Source organism: Diabrotica undecimpunctata, chromosome 4 (assembly GCF_040954645.1).
Source record: "Diabrotica undecimpunctata isolate CICGRU chromosome 4, icDiaUnde3, whole genome shotgun sequence".
Classification (NCBI taxonomy): Eukaryota; Metazoa; Arthropoda; class Insecta; order Coleoptera; family Chrysomelidae; genus Diabrotica; species Diabrotica undecimpunctata.
In genome coordinates, this window is record NC_092806.1 from 14,702,398 (window position 1) to 14,718,491 (window position 16,094).

At 33.0% G+C, this 16,094-nt stretch overlaps 1 protein-coding gene across 9 annotated transcripts in view; it reads right to left on the reverse strand.

Annotated features, from left to right (window-relative positions):
- Nucleotides 1-16,094, reverse strand: part of Mical (Molecule interacting with CasL) — a 148,509-nt gene that overhangs the window by 60,208 nt on the left and 72,207 nt on the right. For 8 of the 9 annotated variants that reach the window (XM_072528973.1, XM_072528971.1, XM_072528965.1 and 5 more), the window contains exons 7-10: nucleotides 8,732-8,953; nucleotides 6,000-6,127; nucleotides 4,456-4,693; nucleotides 1,061-1,871 (exon numbers count right to left, since the gene is read on the reverse strand). In XM_072528973.1, coding sequence (XP_072385074.1) covers nucleotides 1,061-1,871; nucleotides 4,456-4,693; nucleotides 6,000-6,127; nucleotides 8,732-8,953 — 1,399 coding nt within the window. The remainder of the gene's footprint in view (nucleotides 1-1,060; nucleotides 1,872-4,455; nucleotides 4,694-5,999; nucleotides 6,128-8,731; nucleotides 8,954-16,094) is intronic. The other variant, XM_072528974.1, reaches the window with a different exon arrangement.

Below are 16,094 nucleotides of genomic sequence, written 5' to 3' on the forward strand. Positions count from 1 at the left end.
TATTTGAGTGATTTTGTTGAGGATAGGACGATGATAGGAGAAATATGAAATGAAAGGAAGTGTTTCTGCTGTAATGTGTCTTGAACGCCAAGAACGCTCGAGAAAGACAGAGACACAAGCACGCACCGATTCAACGCGCCTAATTCTCTAGTGCTGCGCGCGCAGCGGACCGATCATGTTTGAGTGGGAGAGAGACGCAAGGCATTCGCCGGTCCGGCGGGCCTCTCTCTCGTTCGGTGACTCATCGTAACAGACGTGAGCGGGCGTTACACTTTTTCATGAATGACTCCGAACCACAACCTAATTTAAGACGTTGTCACGTCAAAAACCAAATGTATGACAACATCTAAATACCCACTACGATGTAAAATCGAAATTGATGGGAAAATAATAAAGCAGGAAGCAAGGTTTAGATATATAGGAATAGATATAACTAGTTACGGAGATGTTGAAGAAGAAGTACGACAACAAAGCTTAATGACACAATCTGGAAGAACAAACACCAAGACAAGACACAAAAACAAGAATCTATAAAGCAGCAATTAGACCTATATTAACATACAGAGCGGAGACAAGACCTGACACATCTAAAACGAGACACTACTAGAAACAACTGAGATGAAAATACTCCGACGAATATCAGGGAATAGTCTGTTGGATAGGGAGAGAAGCGAAAAAATAAGAAGAGCATGCAATATAGAAGACATAAATGGATGGGTGACATAACGGAAACAGGAGTGGAACGAACACATTAGTAGAATGGCAGAGGATAGGATAGTACGAATAGCATGAGATAAGTCACCAAATGGACGAAGAAGTATTGGCAGACCAAGAAAAAGATGGTGCGATAATTGAAACAATTTAGGAGGCTAATATTAAAGAAGAAACAGGCTTTAAAGCCTACATACAAGAAGGAAGAAGACGAAGACAGAGGTAGAGATTTCAATATCAATGGCATATTAAAATAAGGAGATGTAGCAAATCTTACTCTCTAGTTGGAAAAAAATAAAACAGAACATCTAACAGTTGTATTTTCAAATTTTCTAGGTGTTATAATTACCTTGAAAATGTTTCATTTGTAAGATGATTTAATCCAATTTTGGAAGAAATTTTCAATTCGTTGGTCGAGGAGATGTACTCGATGGTCTGAAGAGTCAATTCCTTATTTTTATTCTTTTCCAAAATTCTGATTTTTAAATGTGTTTCAGATATTGGTTTCTTAACCGAAAAGTACATAGAAGAACTTTCTTGATAATGAGAGTTGTTAAAAATGGTATTAACGTCGTCCTTTCTGCTAGAAATATTTCCCGTTTCATTTTGTTGGAATGAAGGAGGATTTACGAGAATTGTTTGAATAATATTATCCGACAAATCTATTTGACTTGCTGGAGTTTGTGAATCAATATTAAAATTATTATGCAGTTCTGATACATAAGTAGGTTTGTCAACTTTGGAACATATATTATCTTCTACAGCGTTAACCTGAGCTACTTTATAGTTAGTTTGTAAAACATTAGGATGATTATTACTGCTGACATCAGATCGACGCTTTCGTATCAGCTGCGTTAGGACTCTTTTCAATCGTTCATGTTTTTGATACATCTTTTCTATGCACTTCAACTGCTTATCTAATCTTGGTGATACGGGAATTTCTCGCTTTAAACAATCATCTCGTGATATAACCGTCTGTCCGTCTACGTTTTCCTTTTCTAACACTAATGAATTATTTAAATTGTTGACTTGCTTTGCTTTGTTTTTCGTATTTTTTAAAACCTTATGCCTATTTGGTACTAAAAGTTGAGAATTTTTCAGATCCACATTATTGCTTTTATGACACAACTCTTTTTTGGGTTTAAAATTATTCTCAGGCTCTATAAGAAAACTGCAAATTAAGATTATATTAAGTTAAACTATGTTTAAAAATGTCTTTCGATATGAAAATCGAAAGACCAAGAAATATGAAGATGCAACTGAGAAAAACTAAGATGCAACAGAGTTTTAGAATATTACAACAAAATCATGAATGCTAAGAAATATTAAACTTTGTAATAAAAAAAATTGCAAGCAATTTTTAGACTATAATATTGTAGATTTAAACACGTTGTTTTACGTAGACGACAGATTGGACATATCTCTAAAAATATTCGAATTTGAAATATTACACAGTACCTATGACCCGTTTAAGTTGATAGTGTGCGAGTCTAGAGATACCCCAATTCCAATAAGGATCAGAATTATTTGTACGAAGTTTTTCTTGATAATATTCAATTTTATCATTTGTCTGAAACTGCCAATATGTCTCTTAGACTTTTCACTGTAACTTTGCTAACGAAACATGACAAACACATCATCATCATCATCATCAATCAGCCCTGAGTTGTCCATTGTTGAACATAGGCCTCCTCTAGACTTTTCCATCTGCTTCTGTTCTGCGCCTCTGCTATCCAATTGGTCACTATTCTTTTGAGGTCGTCGGTCCATCGCGTTGGGGGTCTTCCTCGGCTTCGCTTGTCAGCCCGTGGTCTCCACTCAAGCAATTTTTTTGTCCAACTGTCGTCTTTCATTCTTGCAACATGTCCTGCCCATCTCCATTTTTGCTTTGTAATATGTTCGATAATATCTTCCACTCCGGTTCGTCTACGAACTTCCTCGTTTTTTATTCTATTTCTTAAGCTTATTCCAAGCAATGATCTCGCAATCTTTGTTCGATGATATCTTCCACTCCGGTTCGTCTACGAACTTCCTCGTTTCTTATTCTATTTCTTAAGCTTATTCCAAGCAATGATCTCTCCATCTTTCGTTGTGTCCTCAATTTTTCGGCTGATGTTTTTGTGAGAGTTAAGGTTTCTGCTCCGTATGTGAGGACTGGTAGTACGCACTGGTTAAAAGCTTTTCTTTTTAAATGGATCAGTATATTTGTTTTAAATACGTCTCTCATTTTTCCGAATGCAGCCCAACCCAGACTTATTCTTCTGAGTAGCTCGCATGTTTGGTTATCTCGCGTTAACCTTATTTCGTGACCCAAATACACATATTTTTCCACAAGTTCTATGGGCGACTTTTCGATTTCTATTAGCTCATTGGGGACGAGATTGGTCATCATTTTTGTTTTTCCATAGTTTATTTTTAAACCGACTTTCTGGGTTACTTGCTGTAGTTGTTGTACCATAACTCTGGCTTCTCCTAAGTTGTCTGTTATGAGAACAATATCATCGGCATATCTGAGATGATTGAATATCTTTCCATCGATGCTAATACTCTTTAATTCCCACTCTAACTGTTATAAATAGTTTTGGCGACAAGGTATCTCCCTGCCGCATCCCTCTGCCAATTTTTATCTTCTCAGTCATGCAATGGAGGGATGACAAACACACAAACACAAAATACATACACATTACACCATATCTTGCGCATATAATGAGAGGTAGCAGATACTGGATACTGCAGTTAATACTCAACGGAAAGATCGAGGGAAAAAGGGGAAACAATATCGGCAAATAGTCATGGAAGCTACGCACGTATAATTTGGGCACGGTACTCAAAGAAGAAAAAGATTACACTATGATCAACTATGAAGCAAATCATCGGACAGCCGTACCATGATATTTATACTGAGACTACTGGGCTCCTCAATCCCGAGCTGTAACACCATCGTGACCAGGGAATAGTAGGTTAATGAAAGGATGGTTCGCATTTAGAATGTTGTGGAGAAATTTTTGGGCAACAATACAGATTCTAATTACAAAAATATAGTCTTAACAATACTAAAGTCTTTTTAAGACTTGGGATGTCTCATGATTGCCAAAAGATACATTACTACTGCTAGATGATCTAGAGGGATATTCCAGATAGTATTTATAAGCAAAAATGTACCATGAGGTGCCTACGATTTTGGGTAAGTTGGCAATCTCATTTGAATTCAAAATTAAATCTTTAAAACGGCAAAATGGAATTCATTTTTGGATTCAGTACATCACAAATATATAAATCAGTTTCTCAAATTTTTTTTTTTTTCAAATCTGTGTTACTAGTGTCTTTCCTGACTCTGTATTCTATTACTAATTATTATTTTTTGTAAAAGAAAACAATGATCTAATGAATAAAATGTAATCCACACTGAAATAAAAGGTAAATAATAGAAAGACGAGGAGAAGGTTGTAGAAAGAAGAACCACCTTAAAAAAACTGCAGAAAAGTTGATGTAACAAGTTCGGGTCCAAGATAATTTAATTGAAGTATACCAATTTCAGTAGTGGAAATCGAGGGCTATTTGATCAAGATGTTTTCAAAAAGGAATTAACTTTTTTCGTTGAAATAATAGAGAAACTTTTCTGATGCCTTCTTAAGTTTAGTTTGAACCATTTTAGAAAGTAAATCTATAAAAAATGTTTTATATTTATAAAAAAAAAATAGAACAAACTCGGAAGAATCATAGAAATGTATTTAACTATATTACCTGGTCGTTGAAATTTAGTTTTATTGTCTACAACACATATTACTGGTAAATTCGTTTGTACTAGTTTCCTCAACTTATTTTTGTAATAACAATCGCCTGATCTATTTCTTAAATAATAAGCATTGAAGCACTTCTTGCAAGTTTTATATTGGTCTTTTACATGCCTATCGTTCAGAGGTATGTATACACAGTTTTTGATAATTGGAGGCATTGACGTGATAGCTTTTTTAGACAACTCCTAAAATTAGGGGAATAAAATGATGAAATTTAAATAAGAAATACCATGACATCATGATCTCTATCGAAATAATCGAAAAAGTTAGTGTAATTGTAATACTTTATTTAAAATTTAGTTGTGTTATATTTATTGATCACAGCTTAGAGATTTATTTATTTAGTAATAAAATTATAAAGTACGTTAAATTTTGGATTAGATATTGCAAACTACTGAACTGTTTTTATAAATCGAATTTATTGACTTTATTTATTATAAAAATGTTCTACACTTTACAACACTTCATGAGTTTATTTACATACATTTATTTATTTAATCTAGTAGAAAACACTTAAATATTAATTTATTTACACTTATATAATTTATTTAAAACATTCACACCGGTTACAATTTAAATAGCCGCGCAAACAATTTATTAATTGACATTTGTTTTCGACTGTCCTTTTAAATCTCAAATCGTCCGTTTTATACCTGATTTGTTTATCTCGAAATTTCTGCTTCTCTAACCTCCGGTCGGGACGCCAACGGTATTATTCGATCTTCACCTGGAAAGTTCCAATAGCAGGTATAAGCGGAGACCCGATTTACAGCTTAGGGTATCCCTCACATTTATCGTAACACTACATACATTACTTAAAATTCACAAAAAGTAAACGTAAAAGCTCCTTAACTAGTAATAATACTACAAACAATTCTGTTCTTTGCTTTATGAAACCCCTGTCAGTACCCTTATGAAACCGAAGTCGGGGGCTATTTAAGCTATGTACAGATAACAGACAATAAAATCGCTACCCGAACAATGGCGTTGTTGTCAGTTACATCGCCGTAATTTGCAATGATATTGTTGATCGCAGACATTATCTACCGTTAGAGAAAGATATTAACTAACACATTGCAGATCACTTCAAGCTGAATCATAAACGTTGACAACGTTACATTTTTCTTAGAACCCAAATCTTTGCCAAAATATTTGAACAATTTAAAAATAGACTACTCAAATTATTGAAATTGATTTCATATAAAATGAGATCTCTTCTATTTAAACGCATATTCTTTGAACAGTAAGAAGAAGAAGGTTTTTGTTTAAGAGATTAAACAGATTCTGCAATAATCCCCTAATTTGTTTATTAAATAATAATTAAATTTTTCTCCTTTTGTCGGAACAAAAATATTTTTTTAATAGGGTAAACGTCAAATTTTACTGGCCTACAAAAGATAATTAAAACATAAGCCACTTTCTACAATTGTGATATTTGATTGTAGTTAGTTCATTCTCTATCTGTGAAATGCTATTAAAATGTACACTTACCAATTTTGGATGTTTCACATGGGGGATTTCCCCTCTGAAGCAGTCGTAGATTTCTGTCAAATAACTAGCCATTGATAAGAAATCTTCGGTCATTGTCAATTCGCTTCCGGTCAGCACAGGAGGTATACCTACATAGAAAAAAATATATTGTAAAAAAAAATTAAACCAAATTAGTTGATTTTATTAGAGTATTAGCTTAAGTCACTATCATACCAGATGGCTGAGTAGACCACACAAAATCTAACAAGAAATAATAATCCACATTAACTACTTTCACGCTAACACACCTTACCATTCTACATTACAGCGTAAAATTGCTAATACATTTTATGTTTGAGAAAATGTCACTAAAGAACAACTACTTGACGTGTTAAAAGTGGGAAAGGTTGTTAGGAGTACGAAGTTGATAATTATTAATTTAAAACAGTTCCTCTGTTATCTCCACGCGGGACGTAGCTAACAGTGGCGGCTGGTGTGGTAAAATTTTGGGTAGGCCAGTAAATTACATATAGCTATGTGTAATCAGTGGCGGATCCAGAGGGAGGGGTCATGGGGTCATGACCATCCCCCTCCCGTTAAACATATTTGAAAACCCACTTATCGTATTGGTGGTAAGATTAAAAGTGACCTTGCATCAGAGAAAAGTAATCACTCTCAAGATCCATGACCTCCCCAAAAAAGTTTCTGTAGCCGCCAGTGTGTGTAATACATATTTTTTTTTGTGTGAGAGTTGCAATTGTGTAGTTTGTTTCTAAGGTTTGTTTAAAAATATGTTACAATTATATATTATGTTACATATTTATTTATCATAATTTAAAAGGAAATTTATATTACAATTCGATATTTACGTTACAAGTGACAACGATGGTGGCCGTAGGCCCGATCGTCTGGTGCCTAAACAGCAAGCATAAACACGACAATATAAATCGTTGTGCGGCAAGCTGCTTAACTTCAAACGCTTTTTGTATGGGGATCTTATGTGAGCTGGGTCGGCCACTTCCGATCGGGCCTATTAATGATATTTAAAACGCCTGAATGCGATTCGATGCTTTCTGTGGTAATATAATAACATAGTTGTTTTAACGGACGCTAATATATTGAGTGATTTAGTACATTTAAAAGTTATTTACATGCATTAACATAATTTTTGAATATATGTTTTTCAATTTTAAAGCTCTTAAAATTATTGGGTAGACCCGGCCTATCCTGCCTACCCCCAAAAGCCGCCACTGGTAGCTAAACAAAACCACACAATACAACAAGAAATAATAATACATATCAACATTTTCACGCAGTATCAACCGTTGTTGTATCATATCCCGTACATTGTACGAATTGTATTTGAGAAAAAAACTAGTTTGTTTCAAACCTATGGAAATTTGTGTAAAGGCCACAGCACACGTTTGGCAAATGTACGAAAAAGTAAAATAACCGAAGCAGATCGAAGGGCATTAAGACGCATTAGAGTGAAAAATCGACGAGCAAAATATATGGAGTTAAGCGTATTATGGAGAGACGTTGTTGGAAGACATGTTTCTAGATCAACATGTCACCGAGAGGCCCACAAATTAGGATTTGATACTTACAAAGTAAGTTATATGTTGAAAAAATTAGTACGAATTGTTTTTAATAAATTTCATTTTATTTTAGGCTAAGGAAAAAAGTCACTTTTAACATTATAACAAAAGAAAAATGACTAAGATGGTCAAAAGAGCATAAAGATTGGACTCAGTCGCAATGGAATTCAATACAATGGAGTGATGAGTCCAGATTTGAAGTGTGTGTTGGAGACAGCAGGAGTCGCGTCATTCGCAGGAAAAATAAAGCGTTCCATCCCGACTGTCTGAAGATAAAAGTCAAATTTCCTACATCTGTCATGATCTGGGGCAGCATGTCGTCTAAAGGTGTGGGAAACTTATTACATTTTATCGATGGGATTGTAAACACGGACAAATATTTGAATATTGTAGAAGAATCTCTTTTACCGATTGTGAAAAACCGTTAACATCGGCGGAAGATTTTGTCTTCCAATAGGACGACACAGGTTGTCATACCTCAAAAAATAGTTTAAAATGGATTGAAGACCATGTCATACCACTTCTGGAATGGGTTTCTAACAGTTCTAACTTGTCTCCGATAGAGACTTTGTGGCGCAAAATGAAAAAAATTTTGAGAAAACATCCTGCCAGGTATGTCAATGAATTGAAGGAAAAATGGCAAGAAATATGGGATTCGGTTATATTAGAATTTTGTCAGAACTTGGTAAAAACTATGTATATATATAATAGTATAATATTAACTATATAGTATAAACTAATATATATATTGAACGAGCTAGTATTCATATTGCAACTAGGCATAAAGTTGTATATTTTACAATTAATATAAAAAAATCACAGAAAGACAGTAGCGCACCTAGAATTGGTTTGGTTGGTCACCGAAATTTTGAGTCCTCACACATTTTGAGTCCTTAAAATGTGTGAGTAACAGTGTCGAAATAGGATCCTGGAGGGGGATTAACTCCCAAACCCCCCCCCTAAATCTAGAATTAAATTTATAATTTTTGTGTCCATGTTATCAAAAAGAGGCATCAAGACAGCATGTTAGTCAAATCTAAAGCAAGTTACATAAATATAACTATGCAATTCATACTTTAGATAAATTGGTAATTTTAGGTTGAATTTCACAAAAACTATATATCTACGAACAACTAGGATATAAGAAACACTTACCTAAATCCTTTTCAAGGACATTAATAGCAATCTGATTGTTTTTCGCCGCATCATTATGAATAATTGCACTATATTCTAACAGATCTGGTCTGTAGTGATGTATTATTGCACATAAAACTTTTCCGTCTTTGAATACCGAGCCCATGTCGGTGATTTCGATGCCATCCACTTCTTTCAATTGTTCTGTTAACCAGTTGAGCAACACTTCGTTATCCAGATTACCTGAAACAAATATAGGTGTGTATCGTTTTCTACAAACATATTATTTTATACTCATATATTATTAGACAAAAAAATTATACAACCTACTTGCGATTTGTTGTGTGATGTGTTGTGCTTGTAAAGAAAATATTGGTACCAGTATTTCCCTACACTAAGGAGAAGGGAAGACATGAAGTTTTATTTTTCGTTGTGGGAAGGATGGTCAACGTGATACGTGATCCTGCACATAATTTCTTGTGTACAAAAGAAACTCCATCTCCAAGTGTTCAAATAATAGAACAAGTGATGGAGTTTAAATATCTAATAGGCATCACATGATCTAGCTACGGAAAGCTCGAAACTGAAGTGGAAGATCAAGTGAATAGAGCAAACAGAGCCGCAGGTTGCGTGAATAAAACAATATGGAGAAATAAAAATATCGGGAAAGAAATGAAAGACAGAATTTACAAAACAGTCATCAGACCAATAATGACATACGCGGCAGAAACACGACCTGACACAAAGAGGACAAAAATGATGTTCGAAACAGCAGAGATAAAAACATTTAAAAAATTGATGGTAAGACACTATGGGACAGAGCTAGAAGTACTGATGTACGACGTAGATGCAAAGTGGAGAACATCAAGAACTGGGTAAGAAATAGAAGAGTAGAATGGAACGATCATATAAGCAGATCAACAAATAGAGTGGTAAAGAGGACAAGAGACGGTTTTCCAATAGGAAGACGATCAGCAGGAAGACCACGAAAACGATGGAACGACAACTTACTGAAGGCACATTAAAAAATAACGTCCGAAGAAGCAAATAATCTTATCTGGAAATAAATCCCGAAAATACCGGAAAGAAAAAGCAATGGAAAGACAAATTATCAACATACGTCTGTTATGAGGGATATCTGGATAAGAAAAGTCACAAAAGTTAAAGGTACTGCCAGTCAAATAGCAAAATTAAAGTAGAAATTTTCTGGTCGTACTATTAGAGAAAAAGATGTAATGTGGACTAAGATTATTACAGATTGGAGACCCTAAACTTATAAATGAAAACGAGGGAGACCACAGATGAGGTGGATGGATGACCTGAAAAACCATGCTTGTTCGAGCTAGATCCACATGGCTCGAGATGGAGAAAGATGGATGAGCGAAGACGATTCCTACTATGTCCAATATTGGATGTCTCAAGGCTAACAGATACATAGAACTTCTTGTATCAAGAAAAAACAGAGAAAAGAATGATGCTTTCAGAGAAAGAAAAGGACACAGTAAAATATTTAATAAAAAATACTAATTCTCGATGTGTTGAATACTAATTTTCAGAAAAAGCTAGCATAGTAAAGATATTGGATAACGATGATATCGAATGAGGAAATATTTGCCTGAATGGAAATACCTATATTAGAAGAAATCAAATGTCAAGTCCTACTGTGTTTTATGTTTTGTTTCTAATGACATGTTTAGAGTTTAACTTGATTTTTTAAAGTTTCAAAATGTTTTTCGTGTAACCGATGCTTGTTTTAAATCATATGGGAATATAGCATGAGAATAAAATTCTATAGATTTAAAGTGTCTCATATTAATACATATTTTATTTAATGGTACTTATTTAGTTTCTCAGTAAAATATGTGAAAAACAAAACACCTCACAGTCGAGTTGTTAGTAAAAACTAGTGTAAGTGTATTACATATGAGCTAGATCAAAACAAAACACGGTTGGAGAAAGTTAAAGCATGGAAACGAAGGACCACAAAGTAATCGGAAAGTTTTTTGGGCTTTCCGAACATAGAAATAATCAGGTAGAATAGAATATGAGCTACTTATTGTTTTCTATCGTTTCGTATTAAGTAAAACTACTAATTTTAGACATCCTATTGGCTGTATGCCATTTGTCTAAGTCACAATATTCAGATCTTGCAAAATGATCGTATTATAACAATATTTACTATCTTTCTTCCATTTTCTACAACTTTTCCGATGTGTTTCATGGATGACTTATGCTATCACTTATTTATCTGCCACTTAGAATAGTATCCTAATTTATGTTATCATCAGTATTGGTTTGGTTTTGACGTTTCTCGTCTATTCATGGAAATTCGTTTTATTATCCGCTACTATATATAGCACTGATTATTATTTAAAAAAAAACCTGTGATAATTTAACGACACTGAATAGAAGATGGCTCAATATACAATGGAAATACGATTTAAAAAAACTATCTTGGTTCCTATTAGTCATAGAGGGTTCTTTTTTTAAGATTATGTTTTTTTACCATTTTTTCAGTGAGCCTACTTACAAGCGCGTGACATATCAAAAATATCAAAGTTATTATAAATATTTATAAGCTAAAAAGCCAGCTCTTTTCAAACGGTATTGGTATTTTTAATAACAATTGTGATAAAATAATGAATTTTTTTAATGCATCTTAAAATCGAAGCCTCAAAGAATTAATTCCGATATGCTAAATACCTCTGGAGTCACTGTTTGGTCAAGTACAGTTGTTTAAATAATCGGTCTCTGGGATAAACAAATTGAATAACTTACAAATTATTTGGTCGATCTAGCTGAGATTTAGCACAGTTTAATAGCTCATTAATTGCCATAATTTCCATAATTGCCATTACATGTCATTATTCAAAAAACAAAGTTATTAAAATTTATCAAGTACTGGAAAAATACGGGTTTTTTGCAATTATCTTCGTCAATTGTTTATCCATTTTAATTCACAAACCCTTAAATTAAAATACTTTTCAAAATCTACAACTTTTATTTGAACCATTTTTCTCTAAAATGTATAAGAATCGTTTTATAGGCAAAAAATGATTTTTTACATTTCAGAATTGCTAAAAAAACAAAGCGTTTGTCATCAGCTATCCCTCATATACCTTTTAGAATCTCCAAAAATCTGTATAAGATTTTTACGCGAAATCAATTATTTTTTCAGGATATACTGGGGTAAGAGTCACAGATGTGATTCTACCATTAATCACTAATTATTATTGCCTGTCGTAATGTAGTCTTAAATTAAAGAATAGTAAGTTGTGAGTAGATAGATAAACGTTTGCAAAACCTGAATATTGATGCCTTTAGTCCTTTTAATGTATCCAGTTGCTACTCTCTAAATATTTACTAAATCTGGTTTCATATTCTAAATTTAGTATTTCTCGCAGAACATCTCAGTACTTTTTATTTTCTTTTTCTAGTATTTTGCTGTTTGCTGTTGTATGATACTTATAAAGTAAAAAAGCAGACACCACATATGAATTTTGCTGATAAACGATGGAAAACAAATAAGTATAAATACATAAAGTCACTATAAAAAATTAAGTTTGTAAAATGAAACACATAAAGCTAATAAGCAATTTAATAACAAACCTGAACATTAGTCATGAAATAATAACAGTCCACCTTATAATAGAAAAATGCGAATAATTTAGTTAAAAATTATTAATTAAATACTTATAAATATACTAAGTTTTTTTTTTATTTTTTATTCTATACAGAATATTGGTTTATCAAATCAAAAATTAGGTATATTTCTCTGATGTAAAGGTGAACAGAAGAAAATATTCAAATAAAAGAAAATTGTCAAACATATATAGAAATCATAAAAATCTAAAACCACTCAATACTGATTTAAGTTAATTTAATATTAAGAGCTCGTTAATTTTTTTGTTTTCGAAAAAGTTTTAAGAGTATTTATAAAGAGATAAGCCGGGAAGATTAAAATCTTCTTGGGTGATCATCAAGACAATATACAACAGATGAGGAAGATTATTATATTAATGATAGTTTTTTTATCATGATCAAAAAGATCATGATCAAAAGCACAAAGGATAGTAACGGTCAAAATAAGAGTATAAGCTTCAGAAGATTAGAAGAATAGAGAAGAATATAGAAAAAAGGATAACAAGTTAGCAATAATTATGGATGACTTCATTGCCAGAAACCCAGGAATATCAAGCGTAAAACAAAGAATAATAAAAATATAAGCAATAGAATGGCGAGCTAACGGTAGCTTTGGTGACCGGTGAACTACGTCCCCTGTGACAGTGGACACAAAAGGCTGACTGATGATACACACACCCAGACATACTCGACCGGATAAATTCTATCAGAGAAATACAAACCTTAATTGTTGATAATAAGTCCACTTTGTAAAAATAATTCTGTATTTGTTTTAATTTCAAAGGCAACTGTGAGACAAGCTAACTTAAATTCTATGTGATATAAAAAAACTCAACAGTAAATGCATCACGTGTCATCTTCACATAAATTTATAATTAGTGCAGAAATAAGATATTTAAATAATGTACAGAAAGTACATAAATTGTGGGAATGACATGTTGGTTAACATACAATGGTACAAAAGTTTCGAAGGGATTTTTTGCTTCTTTCATGTCTAAATATAGAAATGATTTTAAAAAAATGCTAAAAATATTATACCATGGTTCTATAGATACTAAAATCGTTATATAAAGCAAATAATTAGTTATTTACCCATCCACTACAGTAGTTTTAATGCGCTTATTATAAATATAGCTCATAGCATAATTGTCTCTCCGGGTAGTTGTATATTATGGTACATACATAAAGTAACCAGTTTTTCAGAGTATTCGAAGACTTCATTATTTTATTGCATACTCAACTAACACACTAAATTTTGTTTTTGTTAATGAGATAGAAAGATGAATAAATCACTGTTTTAGATAAAAGTGCGAAATGAAATATAATATACATATTATATGGTCCTTCGACATCCACAATGATTCGGATCTTTGAGCGGTGAACAAATTTAATTTGCTAAAAACGTATGCTCTGTAAAAAATATGAAGGGAAAGAGCAAAAAGGTGACCAGAGAGGTAGAAAGGCGAAGGGAAATGATCTCTCTCTCTCTCTCTCTCTCTCTCTCTTTCTGTTGCAAATAGGTCTTAATAACTAATCTGGTCTTAAAGGTGAACCTTCAGTACGCAGCTTCTGCAAAACTTACTGCTGCTTTGATGCAATAGCATTAGCTATGATGCTGCTATATCGGGTGTTGGCGTAGAGTTCTACCCAAGGATAACAGGTCTACCCAAGTTTAGAAGGCTTAATATATAACATAACAATTAATTAAAGATGTACAATAAACCAAATGACTGCAATACTAGCTGTATAGAACTTTCCGAAATACATATAACCAGCTTCCAAAAAAGAAAACAAAGGCTCTGTTGGTACAACTAGTTTATTGTAGAAGATTGGACATTTTTTTAACGAAAGACATTATTGAACCAATATTGTTTTGATTTTTTTGTTAACATAACGTTTGCTTAAAATATTCATTGCACATTTATCGGCTTTAAAGATGTATTTTGCACAATGTACAATAAATTATTTAAAATGCATTACTCGTGACCTATATGTAACGTGCTGGTAAATATTAAAATCAGTTCATGAATTGAGAGAAAATACTCGCGTTAATACGAAGGAAAAACGTGCAATCAAGAAAAATATAAAAGAAGTTAAGCACGATAGAAGAGAAGAAGAAATCAGTACTCTTGTAAATTCTTTACGTATTGAAAATCTGATAAAACAAGAAAGAAGTATTGCACAGATATAGAGCTCGTGATATGTTTCGGTAATCAATAATTGTATATTTATGTGAAGGCGACAACGCTACATTTGTATGTATAGCTAATTATTAATCTAACATCGTATACAATAAAAATACTTCATTAACACTGTTTAGATGCACCGCATTATCTGGTTTATTAAACTTCGCCCAATATGATATGTTCTAATACAAAAAGTGCACAAAACAAATTTATTTAAGCATATTTTTATGGGACTAAAACTTAATAGTTAATAAAAATGGAGAGTGTGTGGTATTAAAGCCCCCAGTGTTCAGTCCCCATCTTCAAGCGATCTATTATAGCAGCCGCAAGCAAGATTATCGAGCAAAAAATCAGCAAACCCTGCAACAAATTAATTATATATTATTAATAAACTGATAGATACCGGGAAAAAGAAAATCATCATCTTGATTCCTTCAAACTATAATGAATCAAATAATAGAGGAGAAAAAAGAAAAAAACCGACAACTCGAATAAATCGATAACTATAATTTTACATTAAAATGATGTTAGATTAGACCTGCAAAGCTGCTTCACAATAGCGCTTCTCAATGTTTTCTATATTAAGCATATCTAAGGGCAAACTGTAATCTTGCGAAAGCATTAATTACCGAGAGATGCTGTGGTGGGCGCTCAATAAGAAAATAGTTCCTGGTGAGTATGTGACGATTGTGAGAGGCATTGTATGATAGATGAGGGAGAGACTGATAAATTTCATGTAAAGTAGAATTGCAAGGCTCGGTGCTTAGTCTTTATTTATTCTCATTAGTGTTGGATGATGAAATTCCTGCATAACTTTTAAAGCTATTAGATGTAGAACAAATTAAAATAATAACTGAAATATTTAATGAAATATACAAGGCAGGAAAAATACCAGTAGAGTGGCTCAAATCGGAGTTCGTACCATTGTCCAAAAAACCAGGAGCAAAAGTTTGTGAAGACTATAGGATCATAAGACTAATCAGCCATCTGCTGAAGCTGTTTTTAAAAGTCATCCACAAAAGAATTTACCGGAAATGCGAGGAACAAATTGCGCATAATCAGTTTATATTTGTGAACGCCGTTCACAAGCTGAGAGCATCGTATAGAAAAACCTCAACACAGCTATTCCGTACAGCAACCAAGAAAGTCATCATAGCCAGAATGATTGCCAACGTTCGGAACGGACAGGCACCCTAAGAAGAAGAAGTGTTGGATCAGATAAGAGGTAAACTACAAGGTAACATTGTACGTTTAGTGTTTAGTAGAAAATAGTGAACGCGAGTTAGAACAAAAACTGGAACAGTTAAGACATCTCTTGAGGAAAAACAGAGTATTTAATGTTCGTTTAAAGATGGAGTTACTAGAAATAAAATGATATCTTTGGCTGGCGAAATGATTGTGAAAAGAAATAGTTTTAAGTACCTAGGACCGTTATTACAGAATAATGAAGATGCGTGCAGTAGAATTAGGGTTGCATGGATGAAGTGGAAGGAAGCTAGTGGTGTGTTGTGTCACAGAAAAATTCCAATGATGTTGAAGGGGAAATTTTATAGAAT